Below are 16,356 nucleotides of genomic sequence, written 5' to 3'. Positions count from 1 at the left end.
GGGACTCACGCAATTCTTTTCAGTGTCCTTGCATCATTCATGCCCCTGTGTGTGTTTTTGATAAGTTGTTTTAAACGTTTGAAATTAAACAGATTTTGTCTGTCCTATAAATCCTTCATGCATGTGAATCCATCTTTAGTATTCCATTATGCATCACTCTATCCACCTAAATACACATACAGGGAGTTAAAAGTAAGGACCTGAGACCTCAAATGTGATTTGGAATATTGAACCCGATAAGTCCTTCCCAAATAAGCATCATCAGTTATTTCAGCCCAGTTATCCCAAAACAACATAATATATGTTTACTGCTGTCCACCATTTCAGAAGATCAAAAGTAATTGTTTACTGTAGTTGTGTTTAAATAGTAGTTGTGTTTTTAAAATGTGGAATAAAGTCCCAGACAAAGATTACTGAACATCAGCCTTGAGAGGCTCTGTCAGGCCTTTACTTTTGTTTTAATACCTGAAAATGTTCTGTGAGGTTGAGTTCAGGTGACTGACTTGGCCATTGAAAAACATCTATTATTTACTTTCACAGTATGCATATAGTATAGTCTGTAAACGCTTATCCTGCTGAGATCATGAGCTGTTCCTTCCTTTGTCTACATTTTTCTTTTTTCAATCATGTATAAATTCATCTTGGTTTCAGAATTGAAACCAAAACGTGCTAAAGCAATAATTTTTTGCATATGAAAACGGAGGGTTTTACTTACACATCACGCACTCAACTTGTCCCAGGCCGCGGTTTCCTTCCACTTTGGAAAAATCGCATAAAAACCGCTGGCAACAACAAAAACATTACAATCCACAAACACGTTTTGCTGATTTGATCAGCTGCTCATGGCACTTCCTACATTGGAATAAACGTCATCGCATTGTGACAGCACACATCAGCAAAACAGGAAGTGACGTCATCTTCGCAGGATATTTCTCTCTTATTTCCCCCCCTCTTGGGCCTTTCAAAAGTTAACTGGTGCTATTGAAAGTCATGTTTGACTTAACAGCTTCTATCACCAGCAGTTAGCTACCCACGCTCACAAATCTGTCTCTTTAACACAAATCTCTAGTCAGCCAATCAGAGGCAGTGTTTAAATACAGCGGCCTCTGACGTCATTGGTCATTTCCAGGTTCAAACTCTTCTTCAGTTCCCAAACCTAAACAAACAGTGAGTTAAACAGCCTAAAATCTTTCGTCTTTAATAAAATATTCTGTTTGGCTGCTCTCCCAGGTGTGACAACAAAGTTGAACCTCCAGACAACCATGAAAAGAGGATTTATGAGACTTAACTGATTAGAAGTTAGCAGGAAGTTAGCTCGCTGGTCTCCATCTAAAGATGATGTACCATGTTCTGACTAATGGATTTCTAAGAGACTAACATGTACTGTTCTGCAATCACTTTATGCATAAATGAAGATGGAAAAACTAAACAGCAGCAATGTTTGAAGGGTTATTAAAGTTGGGCTTGCTGGCATATAATGGTGTGCTACCTGGTGGCTAGCTACAAAGCTGTGTTAAGGATAATATAAATACATTAGGACAGCAAAGATGGAGGATGAGTGTTATCTCCTTTCCACTGAATAAAAGTCAATTTCAGGGTCCCTGATGGTCAGAGACAAATGCAATCATCCATCCATCCATTCGCTTCCGCTTATCCTTTTCAGGGTCGCGGGGGGTGCTGGAGCCCATCCCAGCTGTCATAGGGCGAGAGGCAGGGTACACCCTGGACAGGTCGCCAGTCTGTCGCAGGGCCAACACACAGGGACAGACAACCATTCGCGCTCACATTCATTTGCACCTAGTGACAATTTGGATTATCCAATTAACCTATCCCCACAAGCTGCATGTCTTTGGACGGTGGGAGGAAGCCGGAGTACCCGGAGGGAACCCACACAAACACAGGGAGAACAAGCAAACTCCACACAGAAAGACCCCGGCCTGATGGTGGAATTGAATTCAGGACCTTCTTGCTGTGCGGCAACAGTGCTAACCACCATGCCACCGTGCTGCCTAAATGCAATCATATGGCAAAAAAAGTCGCTGAAAATGAACCAAACTTTAGTCAAGAGAACATCTGACTGAACGAGGTTAGCCATTAATATGTTGCTGTGTTGTTTGGATTACTTGCTATAAAAAATTCCTGATCCTAAGCTTCATGTACAAATTCAAATCTTTGCCTCAGAGTGAAGCATTGAGCTATTTGATGTCTTCCAATCCATGAGCCCATGGGCTGCAGTTTCATCATTAGGAGTCTGTTTCAGAAAGCGGGTTTAGAAAACCCAGAGTTTTCATTAACTCAGGGTATATTTACTCAGAGTTTGCACTAAACCGGCTTCCTGAAATAGGGCCCTGGGACCCGTTCTTCGTACGTCGCTTACTACATCCAAGATCAAATGACACATCCAAGACCAAACCATCGCGCTAACCGTGAGCTCGCTAATCCGGTTCCCCGAACACACCTGCTGTTGACGATCAGTACAGCTGGATGAAGTAATGTGAGATCACTGGGTGTCGTAAAAGGGGCTACGCATCTGAAGGAAACGGTTTCCAGGGCCTAATCCGTGGATCGACTTCCTTCGAGGCGTGGACGTCTATCAGCAGAGAATGTACCTTCACCTATCAGCAGAGAATGTCCCTTAGTCTGTAACACAGTCAAATATATTCTCAAGTAATATTCAAGCATGCCATTCAGCGTGTTAGTACGAGCTCGGGAGCAGCTTGGGAGAACAAGAAAACAGAGACTGCTTCAGGTTGTCTTCCCAAATTGACTCAACTTTATTCACAAGTACAACAGTTTATATAGAGGGTAAAATTCATGAGACAGCAGATTATCAGTTTAAACCAGTACAGACCAAGATAAGGGAGCGTCTTCCTGCCCTTGGGTGAAGAAGCATCCTTTGTGTAGTGTATCAGTTCAGCTACAATTGTGATTATCTCAGCGACATATTTTCAAGGCACAAAACAAAGAGTTCTTACATTAGTGAAATCTGAAACAAACCATTTGGTCTTCAACAGGCATCTCCTAAAAGATTAAGAAACTAATGTAGCTTAGGGAGTGATCTCTGTGGTATTTCAACCTTGTACCAGCCTGTGATTCTCACACATCAATTCTTGGGTCAAAGAGAAAAATAACTAAAACAAAGGGGCCTTATTGAATGACAGAGTTTTCCTGCATAATGTCACTATAAAACAATATCCAGTAAATGCTCCCATGGTACTAAAATACCTAACAGCATCGATAGTAGAAACATTGATCGGCAACCCTCTGATTGGTCGGCGAAAATGTCGAAGGAGCGCGCTCGGTATTTTTCGGCAGCAGAGCAAGAACTCTTGATTGAGGGATTTCAGGAGTTTCAGAGTTTAATTAAAACGCAAAGGAACACTGCAAAGGCTGCAAAAGCAAGGAGAGAGAAAGTTGCAGAAAGTTACTGACAAATTAAACTCGTAAGTAATTTAATAATAACAATAATAATGGAGTGGATTTATATAGCGCTTTTCAAGGCACCCAAAGCGCTTTACAATGCCACTATTCAGTCACTCTCACATTCACACACTGGTGGAGGCAGCTACGGTTGTAGCCACAGCTGCCCTGGGGCAGACTGACAGAAGCCAGGCTGCCATATCGCGCCATCGGCCCCTCTGGCCAACACCAGTAGGCGGTAGGGTAAATCTATTATATTACACTATATTATCCAATATTATATTACATTATATTATAATATGTTATATTTTATCCTCTTTCACATTAGAGCCACAACAGGACCCACTAGAACATGGGAACAGGTAAAAGTGAAACATAAGAATATTCTACAGAATGGTAATATTTATCACTTATATTGCTTTTAGTCTCTTGAAAAGAGACCCTGAAATAATCTGTTTGTTTGTTTATAACAACAACCAAGAAAAGGGCAGAGCAAAAAAAGACAGGTGGTGGTCCTGCACCCCCTCGTCAACAAGTTGGTTAAGTAAATAATACCCTCACGGGAATATCGATATCTCTCAATGAGCACACTGTCGTGCTGAGCTAAAGGATCCTGTCTATCCCGCAATATACGCTGGATTCTGAGGACTCTCCTTATCAATCTTGCACCTTCCGCAATGGGTGGCTCGCGTATACGGACAGGACATGGCTGCGACAGACTTCCCAAATCCACCTTCGCTTTTATAGCCGTGGTCTCTCATCTTGATTACACGAAGTAATTTGCAATTACTACTCTGAAATATGAATTACATCTGTAATAATCACATACATGTAATAGAATGTTAATAGTACATTTCCCTTTTTTAGGAAATGACCTGTATGTATCTGTGTGAAATCAATAAAAGGATCAAGTGCTGCATTATCTTTAGTTACATTGATAATATTTATTTATGGTGAAACAGTGGTGGAATATCGCTGTTGCTTTCGTATACATGAAGCGGACATACCTGCGTGGCCGCGATCTAATCCTGTTTACATAAAGTAAACCTGCTCCCGAGCAGGTTTACGCTTACGGCTCTGTTGCTATGGCAGCAAGTCCCGGATGAGCTTCGGGGAACCGAACGATCCAGGATCATGCGAAATCGTCAACAATCAAATCCAGCTAATTTACTTAGCGAGGTACGAAGAACGGACCCCTGGGCCCTATTTCAGGAAGCCGGTTTAGAAAACTCAGAGTGAAAAACGATACTCAGGGTTGAGTAACCCCAAACTGTCCAACTCGGAATATTCGGTTTCAGAAAGGCTGATAACAATTAGTTCAGTCAACGCGGAGTTGCTTTAACCCCAAGTTAAGCGCGCGGACGAGGATACATAAAGCCCTGATAAGCGGAGCACAGATTAAGCGAGTCACCATGGAGACGGAGGGAAAGAAGGCGTGGTCAATGTATTTTACAGCGCTTGAGGCCGAAATTCTGATGGCAGCATATGCTGATAACATGCAAATTCCGCGGAAAAAAGTAACACAGCCACAGCTGCAAAAGAAAGGGAGCATGCATAGCAAAACATAGCCGACAGAGTCAATGCGTGAGTGTTAATTTAAACATTGATCTAGGGATTTCCACCCAATTAACACGTTATTTTATCATATGTTATTTTATCATATGTTATTTTATTTGTTATTTTATACATTTTATTTTGTGACGTGATGTGAGCGCAGGTGCAACCCAACAGGCCCCAAACGTTCCTGGCAGCAAGTAAAAATGAAATATAAAAATATAGTCCAAACAGGTAAGGTGTAATTGTATTATGAGCCATAGTGCTTGGTCTGTTTGTCCCATGTAAATCAATTGCAGTTAGAGGCTACATTAATTTTCTTTCTGTAAGCACTTATTGAAATTATCTGAGCACATTACAAGTACATATTTGCTTACTCTGTATGCTCAAATGTGACCCGTTATAGCCAACAGAAAAAAAGCGGAGGCCCGAAAAACAGGTGGGGGTCCTCCACCACCACCACTCACAGAGGCTGAGCAGTTGGCCCTCAGCCAAAACAGTGGGCGCCCTGTGGCCGAAGGCATTTCTGCGGGGACATCCTCTGAGTCAATAACCCCGCAAGACACAAGTGCCTACATAGGGGGTAAATTCTAAATAATACATGATGTGCATACATCCATTCTTCACAGTCACCTTTGCAGTGCTACTCATTCATTTGATAAACTCTTTACCATAATGGATTATTTTGTAGTGAAGTTATTTTCCTACTGATTTTGCCTTCCCTCAGTCTTGGTTGTCTTTGAGAGCATAATGACAATGAAGTGTAAGGTGATTGGTATGTTTGTTAATTGCCATTTGTTCCCTTGTAAGTTATAAGTGACCTGTATAAACCTCATATTCTATCAGTTGATGGTGGTGGTGTACTGCATCTGGTGCAGCCTCCTGTTGAGCCAGACCAACATGCAGTTGTGAGTAATACTCCACAGATTATATGAGTTTACAGTAGAACAGCAATGTTGTTTATTTCTTTACTACAGGAAAATAATGAAGAAACATTGACAGCTGTTACAGAGGAGGAAGCAACAGAGACACTTTATGAGGTTTACATCTTTTAATACTTTGTGTACAGGAAATACAGGCGACCAATAAAGCCAGTTGAACAAAAAATCTGTTTATTCTTCTTTCAACATGTTGAGGTGATGGGTCAAAAGAAATGATTGTGACATATGGTGTCTCTGACTGCTCTTCCATCTTGTATGTCCGTGGGAGGGTCAGGATGTTCATGGTTTGGATCACTGCTGATGTTTGGTTCAGAAGGACAGTGTTCTCCTCTAATTGTGGCAATGTTGTGAAGAATCACACATGCCACAATAATGTCACATGCCCTTTCTGGGGTGACCCTGAGTCTTTGCAGGCACTGGAACCGGGCCTTAAGCATTCCGATAGTCATTTCAATTCTGGCTCTTGTCCTGCAATTAGCCAGATTATATCGCTGCTGTGGGCCCGGTTCAGGGTCAGAGTAAGGGGTAAGCAAATAGGGTAAACATGGATACCCCCTATCACCAAGCAAGTAGCCAGTGAACTCTCCTAAGACAGAAGGATACACTTCAGTTCAAATGTCCCTGAAGCAATTGGTCTTTATATATTTTAAAGTATTCTCAACTCACCATGTCCAAATTGTGCTCAGTGTACATTCACGGAATATTTGTGAGTCATGGACAGAGCCTGGCCACTTGGCTTCCACATTTGTGATAATGTTGGCAGCATCACATATGATCTTCACAGTGCAGAGAACACAAATTAGCATCCATTACTATAATGAAATAATTTGTTAGTTTGAAATGCTACAGGGAACTATGTACCTGTACATTAATGCTGTGGAAAGACTTCCTGTTCACATAGTCTCCTTCATTTACTGAAGGAGCAATAATTGGAATGTGAGTACCATCTATACAGCCAATCACGCCTGGGAACCGTGAAAATAAATGTGAAATTTAAGTAGTAGTCCAAGTATCACCACACCATAAATTAAGTTTTGGTCATCCTGATACCTGCAATTTTGTGGCATCCCTCTTTGATAAATCTTGTGGGTCTATGACCGGGGAACACCACAGACGAGTGCAGGAGACGTTTCAGTGCAACTGTAACATTCCTGACTGCCCGACAGACGGTAGCCTTGGAAACGTGCTCAGCGTCACCAATATTATACAGAAAGCTCCCGTTTGCAAAAAACCGAAGTGCAATACAAATAATATGTACAGAACTGAGAGCATGTCCGCGATGTGTCACATGCGTAATATATGGCCTGAGGATGTTATTCAAATAACTTATAGATTGTGCTGACAAACGGTAACATTCGCACAGAAAATCATCAGGAAATGATAAAATGTCCAAACACGCTCTAATCACTCTCTCCCGGCGGAGAGCTCTGCGGAGAATTTGGGCTTCACGATCTACTGGCTCTTCAAGAAAGGGACACGCCATGTCCGACACTTCCTACTGTCAGGTTTCCGACAAAGGGGCGGAGACAGTCAGGGTTAGTTGTAGTAAACCTGCTAGGGGGCAGGTTAGCTTCACGGAGTGTGTCGTCATGGTGACTCACTGAGGCTTCATCTGAACTCGCTTTGTGAAACCGAAAACCCAGAGTTTTCGTTAACTCAGGGTATACTTACTCAGTTTTTCCACTAAACCGGCTTCCTGAAACAGGGCCCAGGTCTTAAAAATTTAGCTTAAAGACACAAACGAATATTGCTAAAAAAAACAACAACAACAACAACAACAAAAACCCCAGCGAGCTGACAATCACCACTGATTATTTTTAGAGGCTTGTTTATATTTAATTAAACAAGATCAAAACACAGAAAAAGACAACAGTGTGGTGGGGCGTGGTCTGCGGTGCCATGCGGACACACCTGCACGGCATCCGCAATCTGGCCGGAGAGTTAGAGACACGGGGATTCAGGGTTGTTGGTGTGTGTGGTGTGCGGCCTGCTGCTGAGAGCTGCAGGCCGCACTGTGTGAATAAAGTTGGCTCTCAAATCAAACCTCTGGACCTGTCATGCGTCATCCTTGTCACAAACAGCCTTAATGCAGTGGGAACTTGGACCAGGGTTGATACCATCATAACTTACCAAGCAAATTGTTGCTGACCATGTCCGTCCCTTTATGACCATAGTGTGCTCATGTTCTGATGGGTATTTCCAACAGGTTAACATGCCATGTCACAAAGACGGGATCATGTTGGTTTCCTCCACAGTGACTAGATTGCAGTCCATAAGAGCACTGTTCAGATGCAGTGGAATGGCAGGTTCTGCATCATGGACGTGCAGCAGACAAACCTGCAGTAACTCTGTGATGCTATCATATTAATATGGAACCTCTAAAATAAAGAATTAAGGCATTTTTGAAGTTAAAAAAAGGCTCAAACTGGATATGAACATGGTGTAACTGAGAAAGTGTCTGGTGAGTGAATCATGATAATACTGTGTACTTATTTGTATTTTTGTACACAAGTGCAATCATCAATAAAGTAAACTATCATTGTTTTAGATTCTCCATGGAACGATGACTGTCAGCTGCCATCATAAAGAGGCGCTCAGCACTGCTCTTAATCCTCAGTGGTTACCTGCTGTTCCACAGACCACACACACTGACAACACAAAGGACTTTCAGTTGTGGTGAGGCTTAGAAACGCTGAATTTATATTTTAAATATAACTGAGACTAAAAGTTGTTTATTTTCTAACTTGTCCAGATTTATTACAAATATTTTTAACCTGTTGTTTTACATAATTGGTTGGTTTGAAAATATTTCTGTTAAATTGTGTTGTTCTCTGTTGCTCATCTGTGGTACTGCCCATTGCCTATGGGGTAAATGGAAAACAATTCCCATCCACTATATTTTAATCTGACGATGTTTGTGTACATAGGAAAGTTCCGCTATCCGGCATTTGTTTTGTTTTTACTCTTGTATACGTTTATTATCTCAGCGAATCTTGTCATAATAGTGGTAATATCAAGAGAGAAAACCTTACACGAGCCTATGTATATTTTTATTATGTGCCTCTCAATTAACTCTCTGTATGGCTCTGGTGGATTTTTCTTCAGATTTCTAAGAGATCTTCTGTCTGACTCAAACTTGATTGCACGTTCGGCTTGTTACACTCAGATCTATATCATTTACACCTATGCATCCTATGAGCTTACTATTTTAGGCATAATGGCATATGATCGCTTTGTTGCTATATGCCAGCCTTTGCATTACCACAGCAAACTAACTTCAAGGGTGATCTCCAAGTTGCTCGCTTTTGCATGGATCTATCCAGCCTTTTCAGTTGCAGCCTGTGTTTATTTGGCTTCCAGACTTCCACTGTGTGGCAATAAGATACCTAAGGTATTTTGTGCCAACTGGCCTGTTGTAAAATTGTCATGTGTCCCTACAGTGATCAATAATATTATTGGCATGTTTGTGAGCGTAACCACAGTGTTTCTGCCACTTGCTTTTGTCTTGTATACATATATGCGAATTTTCCTGGTTTGTAGGAAGCGCTCGTCACTGTTCAAGAGCAAAGTCATACAGAGCTGCCTGCCACACATTGTTACTTTTGTCAATTATTCCATTACTGTGTTTTGTGATGTTGCCCTCAGCAGAATTGACCTTGAAGAGCTGAATCCATTTCTGGGCATCATTCTGTCACTGGAGTTTGTTGTGATTCCCCCCATTTTAAATCCTCTCATGTATGGTTTAAAGTTACCAGAAATTAGAAAGTGTATCCTAAGAAACTTATCATGCCTAATTAGATAAATGTCATATGACAAAGAAAATAGTGTAAAAGAATCTGTGCCGTTTCTAATAAAAAGGTTATTTTATTATCAACTTAAAAGAATTAAATAGGGATTATGGTTCTGCTAAGAATTACTTTATTTTAATATGTGAGTAAATGCGAATAGATTCATGTTTCAGCATTTATATTAACGCATGTTCCTGTGCTGTGACTGTTTCAGAAAAACAAACTGAAATAAAGAGTTGAGTTAAAAACAACAACAACAAACATTTGTGATGTGCTTCATACATATTATTAATAAAAATGTGTAAATTCATTATATGTGTTTTCTTGTTTATGGACAACATATTACTTTTAAAAGGGAATAATTAATAAATGTGATGTTCTCCAGCAAATGATAAAATTAGCATTTTGTTAATTTTACACACTTTAACAGCTCTGTCACATAGAATTCATACAGCTCCACATTTATCACACACATGTTCACTTTTGGTAGAGTCAAAGTTAAATTTCAGACCAAATGATATAAAATCATCTAAAACAATTTTATGCAGGCCGACTCCAATATGCACTGTAAATTAAAAATTAAATATTGACCGTTTAAGAGCATTTCACAGAGAGAGAACATTTTTTTTTGTTTTTTGTTTTAAATTGGTAAGAAACTATTATTGAACTGTTGCATCATCATGACACTGAGTGATAGGAAGTTGCTTTTTGTGCCTTAAATCTTTTTATATTTCAAGTTTTTTGGCACTAAAAAATAATTTTTTTTTATTTTTACATGTAATTTACAAATTATATATCTCAGAGAATTCGTCTAAGGCAAATGATTAACACCCATTACAAAATGCACTCTGTGTGGAAACTTCACTGACATTTTTAGTATTTAGTATTTATTTATTTATTGTCATTGTCAAGAACAATGAAATTGCGTTTGGGGCTTCCATACAACCCAAAAAAAAGAAGAAAATAATAAATACCCCTTAAAACCCAAGTGTACATATTTAACCCAGTGTGACTCCAATGCAATAAGACAATCCTTAGCAATAATGTTCGTAGAAATTCAGACAAAGACCTGAGAAACATGACAAAATACAACAATGCAACCCATTCAATATTATTGTACTGTGAGATATGATATCAGATATGATAGTTATCTATTTAAGAAAGAGGGGGGGGGGGCAGGAGGGGGAAGAGAATAAAGATATGATGCACCAATGCAGACCAGTTCATTGCTATTAAGAAGTTGGATATGGTTATTGTCCGTGAGAGGGGGGCAGAGAGTTCAGGAGCCTCACAGCCTGTGGATACAGGCTGTTGGCCAGTCTGGATGTTCTGGCCTGTATAGACCTGTACCTTCTCCCTGAGGGCAGCAGATGGAAAAGGTGGCGCGCAGGGTGATGTTGGTCCCGCAGGATACTGTGCACCCTCCTCAGACAGCGAGTGGGGAAGATATTACTGATCTCTGGCAGACTTGTTCCAATAATTCTGCCAGCTTCCTTCACCACCCGCTGGAGTGCTTGCTGATCGGCCTTGGTGCAGCTGGGGAACCACACTAGAAATCCATACGTCAGAACGCTGCTGATGGCACAGTTGTAGAAGTTCAACATCAGAGATCTGGGAATGTGTGCGCTCCGCAGTCTCCTCAGGTAGTAGAGGCGCTGTTGGGCCTTCCGTACAACTGAGGTGATATGGTTGCCCCAGGACAGGTCCTCGGTCACAGTTACCCCCAAGAATTTAAAACTGCTCACCCTCTCCACCGCCTCACTGCCAATGAAGAGAGGCAGATGGTTGTTATGACCCCTCTTCCGGAAATCTACAATGATCTCCTTGGTCTTTTTGGTGTTTAAGACCAAGTTATTGTCGTGGCACCATGACTCTAGTTGTTGCACCTCTGTCCTATAGTTTGTCTCATCATTGTTGGATATAAGTCCGAGCACTGTAGTGTCATCTGCAAACTTAACAATGAGATTGGACGCGCAGGAGGAAATACAGTCATGGGTGAAGAGAGTGTATAGCAGAGGGCTCAGAACACACCCCTGAGGGGCACCGGTGTTGACCACAAGGGTGGAAGAGGTGTTCTTACCCACTCTGACACTCTGTCTACGGTTAGTGAGGAAGTCCACAATCCAGTTGCACAGAGAGGAGTTAAGTCCCAGTTGGTGGAGTTTGGGACGTAGTTTGTATGGCCGGATGGTATTAAAAGCCGAGCTGTAGTCTACAAAGAGGAGCCGTGCATAGGTATTCCTGTGTTCCAAGTGCTTCAGTAATGTGTGCAGCACTGTGGCGATCGCATCCTCGGTTGACCGGTTCTCCCTGTATGCATACTGGTGCGAGTCCAGGGATGGTGGAAAAGCAGCTCTGATGTGTTTAATGACCAGTCTCTCCAGGCATTTGGCGGGAATGGGGGTGAGTGCCACAGGTCTGAAATCGTTCAGACATGTGACATTTGACTGTTTTGGGATGGGAACGATGGTTGCTGCTTTGAAACAGGATGGTACCAGTGAACAGGACAACGAGGTGTTATATATAGAGGTGAAGACGTCCGCCAGGTCCGCAGCACAGTCTTTTAGCACCCGGCCCAGCACTCCATCCGGCCCGGCCGCCTTCCTGGTGTTAATGCTCCGGAACACACGCCTCAGCTCATGAGTGCTCAGGACCGGAGCAGGGTCGGTTGAGGGGAGAGGGGACAGGACAGGGTCGGTGTTCTCCCTGTCAAAACGGGCATAAAAGAGATTTAGATCCTCAGCCAGAGTAGAACTGTCGGCTGAGGGTGATGGTGTTCTTCTTTTGTAGTCCGTGATAGCCCTGATGCCCTCCCAGACCTGCCTTGGGTTTGTGTTGTTCTCAAACCTGGCCTCGATACGCCTCCTGTGCTGCTGCTTGGCAGTCTTGATGCCTCTTCTCAGGTTGGCCCTGGCAGCACTGTATGCCTCCTGGTCCCCGGATTTGAAAGCGTTGTTCCTTGTTCGAATAAGTTGTTGAACTCCGTGTGTCATCCAGGGTGGATTATTAGGGAACACACGGAATCGTTTCCAAGTTGTTACATTGTCCACACAGAAACAGATGTAGTCCAAGACAGTGGAGGTATAACTGTCCAATGCGACACGATTGTCAGTGTCCTGCACCTTGAATACATCCCAGTCTGTGCAGTGGAAACAGTCCTGAAGCATCGGAATAGCATCCTGCGGCCATGTTCTCACGGTTTTGGTTGTAATCCCAGTGCTCTTGATCTTTTGTGTGTATATTGGGTGTAGCAGAAGGGAGAGATGGTCTGACAGACCCAGGTGGGGATAAGCCTGGGCTCTGTACGCATTCGCCATGTTGGTGTACACCTGGTCCAACGTTCTATCTCCTCTGGTAGCACACTTCACATTACGGTGGAAATTGTGAAGTACAGATTTCAGGTCCGCGTGGTTAAAATCCCCAGCCGCAATAAAGACACTGTCCGGGTGTGCTACCAGGCTGTTATTGATGCTGCTGCTCAATTGTGCTAACGCTAGCTTAGCATTAGCATCTGGTGGAATGTAAACAGCGCAGATGTAAACGGCAGAAAATTCCCGAGGGAGATAGAATGGACGGCACTTTAACACCAACAGTTCTACCTCTGTACTGCACAGTCTTTCCGTTACCGTGACGTTCGTGCACCAAAGGTTGTTAATATAGATGCACAGCCCCCCGCCAGTCTTCTTACCCGAGTCCGCAGACCTGTCGGCTCGATAGGCGGTGCGGCCTGCTAGATCGATAGCCGCATCGGGAATGGCGCTGTCCAGCCAGGTTTCAGTGAAAATCATGCACGAACAGTTATTAAAAGTCCGTCGAGTGGCGATCTGCAGTCGTATTTCATCCAGTTTGTAACGGATTGAACGGGCGTTGGAGAGGAATATGATCGGGAGTGGTGGTTTAAACGGACTAGTCTTTAGCCGTGCCCACAGGCCTCCCCGCTTGCCTCTCTTCTGCCTCCGCTCGCAACGTCTCCTCCTGCGGCTTGCTGTTGCGGGTAGCCCCGGGGGTTGCTTAACGATCTCCGGGGGGATGAGATACTCGGATGTTAGTTGAAGATCTCCACGGCTTAGTTGTAGTAGATCATCTCTGTTGTATTGAAGTAACCCCAGACTGTGTGAAATAATACACAGTACCACCAAAAGTGCAAAAGTGTAGGAGCTCCGGGCCGCTGCGCCTGTGCGCGCCGCCATCTTGGTTGCAGTGATTACTGCAAGCAGTTAGCGCCACTTATGTTCATAAGTAAAATAAAAGAGGAAAAACCTGATATCATCTTTGTTCTGCTTGTTCAGATTTACCTGTAAAAGTTTTCGGTGATTTTACTGGATTTTCTGACCAGTTTTATATATGTGCAAGATCATTTAAAGTGTCTGAAGAACAAAAGGGGATAATCGTTAATCGTAATGAAAAATATTTATTTCAGAGTATACCATAAAGGCATAGTGTTATAGCCGTTGTCATATATACTTGTTTTTGCGGTACCTGGAGAACTGCCTGTGACAGAGGTTTACTTGCTTCCCCGTGTTTATTATTTTGTCTATTTGTTTATTATTTTGGCCTCGGCTCACCCTGAAGTGCTGACTGTCCTGTCTGGTTGTTGTTTTTTTTCCTTTCTATAAATAAAACCATGTAGTGACAGAAGATTGTCTCCTGTGGCTGCATGGGTCCTGCTTGGAGCAGGTGCCACATTCCTGCTATGACCTGACCCCCAGACAGGACTAAACTGGGACCGGATGCCAAAGTGCCGGAGGCTACTGACATGCTCCCTGCTAGCGTGCAGGCTGATGGTAAATGGACTGGTTCTTACATAGCGCTTTTCTAGTCTGAGCACTCAAAGCGCTTTACACAACTTGCCACATTCATTCATTTACACATATTCGCAGAGGCACTCTTTTCTATGCGCTTTCTATCTAAGTGCCTTCTATTGAATGATGCAGCTGGGGACCCTCAAACAGCTTTGTCCACTGAGGATCTCTGCTTAACCCTCTGTGTAAAACAGATGGAGGCCCGCACTAAACAACTTGAGATGCAAGCTATGCCTTGGCTTTGGACTTAGAGAAAAGCTCACGTGTTGTTTCCATGCCTGTGTGTGGTCATCCCAGCACATCCACCACTATTTCTATATGTTTTGACATCACAAAGCACATTCAACTAGTCCCTCCATTTCGTGAAGACAAAGTTGGTTCATATTTCAACAACTGCAAGTTGTCCCAAGGTGTTTTGGCTGCTTTTATTATACCGTAAACTGGTCGGTAAAGCCCAGGAGGTTTATACCAGTTTGTCGGTTGTTTAATTATGAAATTGTAAAGAAAACTGTGTTACAAACATAGGAGCTTGTCCTGGAAGCTTATCAGCAAAGATTTAGGAAATGTGAAAAAACTTCCAGTCAATCATTGCATCACAAACAGTATCACATTGCTGGAAAGAAGAATTTGTAGATTCTACAAAAGTCTACAAAACATTAGACCAGGTCTCCATTCTTATGGAACTATTGGAGGTTTCATGGGTGACTGACCAACCAGTCAACATGTGTTTTGTGTAAGGGTAAGGTTACATCACACTGCAGAAAATTGGAGAAATAGCTGGGTTCTTGAGGCTTCATGAGTGGAGTTCTGCTTTGAGGAGCTTGATCACTTTTCCAGAATGGACTAAGGAGGGAGTGCAGGCTGGAATCTTTCCCTTATGGAATAGGAAAGGTAGAGAGTGAGCAGATGGCAGAGCAACAGGTAAGTAACAGGTAACAGGTGCAAACAAGTCTTTTTTCCACAGAGTTACTAAGAGGCAAAGACAAAGCAACATTCACAAGAACTTCTACTGTCTTTCTAGTGACTTCAGCAAACGGCAGAGAGCCTGATCATTATCACTGAAGCAACAACGATCTGACTGGACTACGAAAGACTACAAACAAAAACCAAAAGGAAACCACAACAAGCCCTGGACAATTATGTTTAATTGGCATATGTGTAAGAAATTCCTAACAGTATTATGAAGAAAGCATTTTTTTAATAAAATTGTACTGCCTCTGCTATGGTTGGGCAGTCAGCTAAACTCCTTCCCCACATCAAGACTCTGATGACACGATTCCCGGTTCACAGGTTTATTGACACAGGGAAAGGTGAAACTGTAACAAACAGTACAAGGCATAATCACTGTACTTATTCACCATGTACATATATAACGATGAAAATATATTAACCCAGTTTTTTAATATGTCAACATGCAATGTTCATATGAATTACTTCCCTTTTTAAGTCAAATACAAATTCAAATTATGATTTTAACAAGTCTTACTATAATGAATGCCTCCAATTCGTTTGTCATTCCCCTTTAACTAGCTCCATAAGAAATTGCTAGCTTAAACTGCACAAGATAGGTTTTATCATTAAACTTACAGAAAAATGAACTTACTTGAAAGAAAGTGGTCTATACATGCACATAAAATATAAAACAAGTCTATACATACCCACAATGCTACCAAAGGCATAGGATGTATGTGGATGCCACTGGATTTATCTGGCTAAGGCCACCATGCTGCACATGCCTTCTCCTTAATTCACAGACTTACTTCCTGTTTACCGACGACATCATGTCCTATTACAGACTACAGGTTTTAAGGTGGCACCAGAGAGTTGCAATTGCATATTTAAACATTTACC

At 42.3% G+C, this 16,356-nt stretch overlaps 1 protein-coding gene and 2 long non-coding RNA genes across 3 annotated transcripts; 1 reads left to right on the top strand and 2 right to left on the bottom strand.

Moving 5' to 3' along the window:
* Nucleotides 1–6,064: 6,064 nt before the first annotated feature.
* Nucleotides 6,065–6,892, bottom strand: LOC145421227 (uncharacterized). Its single transcript, XR_013902540.1, has 3 exons — nucleotides 6,777–6,892; nucleotides 6,582–6,691; nucleotides 6,065–6,501 (listed from the first exon to the last, which is right to left on the bottom strand). It is a non-coding gene; the product is annotated as an uncharacterized LOC145421227 (long non-coding RNA).
* A 1,776-nt stretch (nucleotides 6,893–8,668) lies between these two features.
* LOC113007608 (olfactory receptor 4B13-like) lies at nucleotides 8,669–10,013 on the top strand. The gene has a single exon (XM_026144322.2). The coding sequence runs from the start codon at nucleotides 8,788–8,790 to the stop codon at nucleotides 9,715–9,717; it is 930 nt and encodes a 309-aa protein (XP_026000107.1). The 5' UTR covers nucleotides 8,669–8,787; the 3' UTR covers nucleotides 9,718–10,013.
* Nucleotides 10,014–14,908: 4,895 nt separating this feature from the next.
* On the bottom strand, nucleotides 14,909–16,271 carry LOC145421015 (uncharacterized). The gene is made up of 2 exons (XR_013902275.1): nucleotides 16,164–16,271; nucleotides 14,909–15,379 (listed from the first exon to the last, which is right to left on the bottom strand). It is a non-coding gene; the product is annotated as an uncharacterized LOC145421015 (long non-coding RNA).
* Nucleotides 16,272–16,356: the final 85 nt, after the last annotated feature.

The sequence above is a fragment of the Astatotilapia calliptera genome, chromosome 16 (genome assembly GCF_964374335.1).
Source record: "Astatotilapia calliptera chromosome 16, fAstCal68.1, whole genome shotgun sequence".
In the NCBI taxonomy this organism is placed as follows: domain Eukaryota; kingdom Metazoa; phylum Chordata; class Actinopteri; order Cichliformes; family Cichlidae; genus Astatotilapia; species Astatotilapia calliptera.
Note: the sequence above shows the minus strand (reverse complement) of the source record. Positions and strands in the feature narration are given on the sequence as shown.